Raw genomic sequence first — 6,000 nt, forward strand, 5'->3', positions numbered from 1 at the left:
ATTTAAATATAACACAAGCAATGCTCTTAAAATACCATTACAATAAAGTAGAAAAATACACAATTGTTGCAAGATTATTGAATGCAAACATTAAATGCGCTGGAATTATGTCTTGTTGTAGAGCAGCAGCAAAGACTACGGAGGTTTTGGATCCGGCAGGGTCGGACCTCCGTTGGCAGGCCCATCACTGCTTTCGTGGTAGTGTAGTTGGTCGTTCAGGCGCCTCTGCTGTTGAAGTAGGTTACACTATTTTTGTGGATCGGGTTGTGTTTATTTTCCGCACTTCCCTATTCTGGTATTGACTCTGACTTCTGATTGGTTAAAATGGCCTTTCCATTAGAAGTTACATGGCCATCTACTGCTTTGGCATGTGTATTACATCACTTGGTATCGGGTTTTGCGGTTCCGTGTGGATATTGTATTTTTTATCGCATCACTCGTGTGGATGAATTTTTTTTGGAAACAGGAGCCCGGAAAACTTTGGTTTCAGAAGTACACGGGTCCGTGTGGACTAGGCCTCAGAGCAATAGCAAGTCATGGCTTTGGCTCAGCTAGGGCTCAATAGGCTCCCTGGATGTTGTTGTTGCTTGTAGTGTATCTGGACACTTCTTCAGTTCTCTTGGTGTCAGGGTCAGTAAGATTACTGTACTACATGGATGTCATGCTGATGGTGGTTTCAACTCTCTACTCAGGCTGGAAGAGTGTGCTGCTTATTCAGATTAAGTTCATCACACCTCAAACTGCTCACGGAGCCAAGTTAGCTGGTTAAAAATGAACAAGATCATTTTAGCTGGCTAAAATCAAGTTAGCCTGGATTAGTTGAGCCTGGTGTGGTGAACACGGCCCAGGTTACTGTAACATGAGGCATTCACTAAGACTAAGAATTCATGACTGCATGGTTTGAAAGACAGAAACACTTCATTATAATTCAGATCACAGATCTTGCTTTTGCTTTAAACATCACAGCTCTCCTCTTGTATAGTGTAAGTGAGTATGTTGTTTAGATATTGATGCGCCTGGTTGCTTGTTCCAAAGAATAGTGAAAGGAAGTCTGGTTTAATGGGTTTTCCCACCAGCCCTGGAGGCAATAAACACTCAGGATTTGACAGGCTGTGTGGATGTTTGTGATATCCACCATATAGAAGATTGAAATGGCATGCTTTGCTACAGAATGTCTTATAAATGTGTTAACTCCTTACCACCAGGTTGGCCTTTCTATATTCACACATCACAGTTTAGAGGAAAATCATCTATTACACTTCACAGATTGTAGCCTAAAGATTACTTCAGCGCCAAGGTTAGGGTTAGAGCTTTGATATCTAGTTTGGACCACAGCAGATTAATAATCACAGGAGATCAAAAAAAAAAGATGAATATGATTTATACTTTATTTGATATATTTTAAAGTCCCAAGCTGCTTTAATGGAATTACAGCATCTGTCAAATGATTCTTATGGCATTAAGTCTGGGTTGAATTTGTGGTTAGCAGTGTGGCTCACTGTCTGCCACTCTTTCGTACTCCATTATCCTGTCATTGTCAACTGAGGCTCAGCAAAAGTTACAGTCTCACTTTAAATACAAAGTTGGAGTCAGGACATATTTACCCAACTGTAGCCTAACATAAAGTTCAAAAACACACCGACCAACTAAGGCTGAATGGCTGTACGTGGGTGTCAGGAGTGCCAGTGCATGCCCTACAGCAAAGTACTGCTCCTCTCCTAACAGGTGAAAGGAATACTTCACGCCCCAGATGACCATTTGGATATCAATTACTCAGCCTGTGTTATGTTGAATACATCGAGAAAACCTAGATTTTCTCGCACTCCTCCACTGTCAACAAAGAATCCAAAACCAGAGAAAATTCTTGACGAATTAAAGTCCTAGGAGGCCATGTTTAACAACAGTAAAATTATATTAAAACAAACTCTCACACAACTGGAGTATAACCAAAGTTTAATTAATCCAGTCTTATGCTCACTACTTCCCAAACAGACATCCCTTCCGACAGGGAACTAAACTTTAAGTGAAACTTATCTATGCTCTGTTAAGAGCCAGACTCCAATACATTAATTTTACCTAGCTGTCACACAATAACTCAAACAAACAAGGTAATTGAGGCAGCAGTAGACCAGCAGCTCCTGTGTCCAGCAAAGTAAAATTACAGTTTTTGTCGATAGAGGCCATGGTTCTCTGCCGGAAACCAGTGGATTGCCCCCTCTGGGTTAGGGGAGAGTTAGTGCCTTAATCAGGGAGTTCAAGTATCTCAGGGTCTTGTTCACAAGTGAGGACAGAATGGAGCATGAGATGGGTCGGCTTCTGCAGTGATGCAGGTGCTGCGCCGGTCCATCGTGGTGAAGAGAGAGCTGAGCCAGAAGGCAAAGCTTTGAATTTACTGGTCCATCCATGTCCCAAACCTGACCTATGGTCATGAGCTCTGGGTAGTGACCGAAAGAATGAGATCGCGGATACAAGCAGCTGAAATTAGTTTCCTTCATGATGGGGCTAGTCTCAGCCTTGCGTTGCTGGGGAGAGGGACATCTGGGTGCTTTGCTTCGCCTACTCCCCCGTGACCTGGCCTTGGATAAGCGGATGAAAATGAATGGATGGATGGATATGGAGTGATATACAAGTTTAATCCAGTCATGCTACCAACATTGTCTCTTAAGCTCTCTAAGGAACACCCTCATTATTATTTTTGTAATCTGTACACATGCTGTACAACACTAAATTGGGCTGCGGCTTTGCACTCCTCTGTACTCTTTGCCTATGGCACGTTCGTGCAGCACCAAAACGCATATTGGATATATCTAAATGAATTATCAAAGCCACGGTATGGGAGATGTAAACAATGTTTCAAGTTGAGTTTTGGTTTATAAAGGCACGTGGAAGTGGGAAAGCAGTTCCTTCGTCTGTCGTTGGTCATCACAGGCAGCTGCTGGTCCCCAATCAACCAGAGAGTTGGAGGGAGATGGTGTGACTTTACACCAGACTAGCTTTGTTGTTCAGCTTAATGGTGGGCCATTGCCTAATTTAAGCTGATTGTATTGTAGATGTAATTATTGTTGATTAATTTCACAACAGTGACAAACAATACCAAGCTCAGGGCAAATACTGTCATTACCTGGCTGTTATGAAGGCAGTATAGAGAGACATGGATGCTGCTCTGCAGGGCGCTCAATTTGTGTTTGTTAACTGTGGTGACTGTGACAGGGGAAGTTAAAGAGAGAGGGTCAGGGGCTTGACTCAAATGCAGTTATTGGATATACAACATGCTTTTAACTGAGAATGGATACCATGGGCCATGTTTAAATGCTGAACTGTAAAATTATTAAAAGAAACAGAAAAAAGGTCTTGGGCACTTTTCTAATCAGAGGGCAACAGGATATCTGTCTCTGTGTGCACGTGCCTGGCTAACACTCCAGAAAAGTAGCAGCTTCACCATGTTTGAAAGGGCAAATGAAATAAAGCAACAGAATGTGTGACCATAGTGTTAATGCATATTCATGGACTTCCTCACTGACAGTAGACAGCAACATCGTTGGATGTTGGAGATTATCATTATTAAATCTGCAAATTACCAATAACAGGGTCCAACTAAATATTTAGAACAATGTCAGATTTATGCCAAATACATATATATGTATCTTTCCTGCATCTGCTCACTCCTCTCTTCCTCCCTTCACAGGATACCTTGTGTTCCCCTCAACTCATCACAGAGGACGAGGGGCTGAGTCGCCTGGCCCAAACCGTCCAGGCATTGGTTGACCTGGCTGACAGCGCCCAGCGGGTCCCCAGACAGGAAGCGTCGGGTGCTGCTAGCTCAACACAATGCTAGCACATAGATTTAACAGTATCACCCCAAAGAGATCCATCTCAGGAACAGTGTTTGTTTTTAACATGCCTTATATTTAACATGTTCATTACATTAACTTTACAGGTAGGCATACTTCGTCCAATGATCAGAGACATGGTAACAATAAAAAGACTTGTGTAAATGACTTTGCTGTGTCTTTTTTCATGTCTCACAGTTAAGATGAAATTACACAATTAAAGGAATAATAATTTAAATTAAAGCTGCAAGCAGCGATGAATGGGCCCTCGCAGTCCATGCGCGTCAGGGGCATGCTGCCGTCGGGGGGCGTGCACCTAGAAGTCTTGTCCGCTGTAATAAATAAAAAAATAAACGTTATCTCTTACTTACATTTCCAGTATACAGGTAGGCACCCAACCCACATATGTATTTTTCCAAAAAGTAGAAGCTGAATACATGCCCAATAGTTCAAGGTCTTCTGACTCTTTGAAAGTTGACATGGTGTCTCTAGCTCAAAGTATGAGGGACAAGAAGAGGCTGAAAGTCCATGAGTTTTGAAGAGGATTTGAAGATTTTTCAATTTACTTCCATTCACACTAATTAGACTGCCACCAGAGCGCCACCTATTGGCCGATTTGCACCAAATTTTGCACAAACCCTCATCGGGCCATGGAACACAATTAGCAAAAGTGTTGTGGTAATCTGACTGTATTTGGTCAAGATATGAAAGACTGTCTGTTTTGAACACAATGTGCAGGAATTTGTTGTTTTATATTTTAGGCGTTTTTTGGACTATCAAAATTCTTTTGATAACTTTTTGTCAGGAGGGTCCACAGATGCTTCATGCAAAGTTTGGTGCAAATTGGTCAAATTGCCTAGGAGCAGTTAGAAAAAGTACGTTTTTCATTTGTCGCAATTTAGCGAATGGAAAGTTACCGCAAAAGTGGGCGTGGCTTACACCACACAATTCAGCTGAATTCAGAGAACATGTAAATAGAAGGTTTAACAATGTGAGACATATTATGTGGGAGTTATTAGCCAAAAACGCTTTTGCATTGAAAATAGCGCCACCTGCTGGTCATTTTTGGTGTGTGAGTTACAGTGTGAGTGTATACCTATTTCCATGAGTGTTATGGTGTTGGAACAGTGCCAAATATTAAATTAGACGGCCACCAGAGCGCCACCTAGTGGCGGATCGGTAAGTCCTTCGTCAGATATCCTCAGGAGGGCATTGACAATAATTATACCAAGTTTCGTGTTAATCCACCCAACTGATGTTGAGTATAAAATACTTCAATTTAAAGAGCGCCACCTTGTGGTCATCACCTGAAATTTTGCACAGAGCCTCAGGGGCTCATGAGGAAGTGGTAACCTGAGTTTCATGTCATTCGGATACACCAATGTGGAGATATGCAACACTTCCTGTTTAGAACGAAATCTGCAGGAAGTTGTTATTTAATAACTTGAGTATTGTTTAGACTATCGAAATTCTTTTAATAACTTTTTGTCGGGAGGGTACACAGATGCTGTGTGCAAAGTTTGGGAGGAGTTTGAAAAAGTAGGTTTGCAACATTTTGCGGGAAAAAAACGGTAGGCAGAAATGGGCGTGGCCTATACCACAAGATTCAGCACAATTCACTGAACGCGTGGATATAAGATTTTTGAATGTGCGACAAAGTATATGGGAGTTATGAGCCAAAACACACTTTCCATAATAATAGCGCCACCTAGTGGTGGAAATTCAGGAGGACAATAGATAAATTTTTCGCCAGGTGTGACTTATATTCCAAGTTTGGTGAGTTTTGTTCAGGCAGTGAAAAATGCGATCATTTTGGCTGAAGAAAAAATAAATAAATAAATAAATAAATAAATAATCAGGAGAAAAACAATAGGTCTGTGACCTGCTCGGGCCCTAATTACGCTTTATGTCTGAGTGAGATGGAAGCTCAATATCAATCTCGGAGCTGGAGTTGGAACTTGTTTAGCTTAGCTTAGCATAAAGACTAGAATCAGGGGAAACAGCTAGCCTGGCTCTGGCCAAAGACAGAAAATACACCTACCAACACCTCTGATTAACATGTTGTATCTTGTTTGTTGAAACTATACACAAACAGAAAAATGAACACTACATCTTGACAGAGTATCCATCCCCCTTGTGGTTCCATGCTGTGCCTGTGGCTGTATCAGGG

At 41.7% G+C, this 6,000-nt stretch overlaps 1 protein-coding gene across 1 annotated transcript in view; it reads left to right on the plus strand.

The window, feature by feature from the left end:
- The window catches only part of lrch4 (leucine-rich repeats and calponin homology (CH) domain containing 4), an 83,620-nt gene extending 79,622 nt beyond the window's left edge, over positions 1-3,998 (plus strand). Inside the window, exon 18 of the mRNA XM_033609126.2 lies at positions 3,686-3,998. Coding sequence (XP_033465017.1) covers positions 3,686-3,835 — 150 coding nt within the window. The 3' untranslated portion in view covers positions 3,836-3,998. The remainder of the gene's footprint in view (positions 1-3,685) is intronic.
- The last annotated feature ends 2,002 nt before the right edge of the window (positions 3,999-6,000 follow it).

This window comes from Epinephelus lanceolatus, chromosome 22, assembly GCF_041903045.1.
Source record: "Epinephelus lanceolatus isolate andai-2023 chromosome 22, ASM4190304v1, whole genome shotgun sequence".
In the NCBI taxonomy this organism is placed as follows: Eukaryota; Metazoa; Chordata; class Actinopteri; order Perciformes; family Serranidae; genus Epinephelus; species Epinephelus lanceolatus.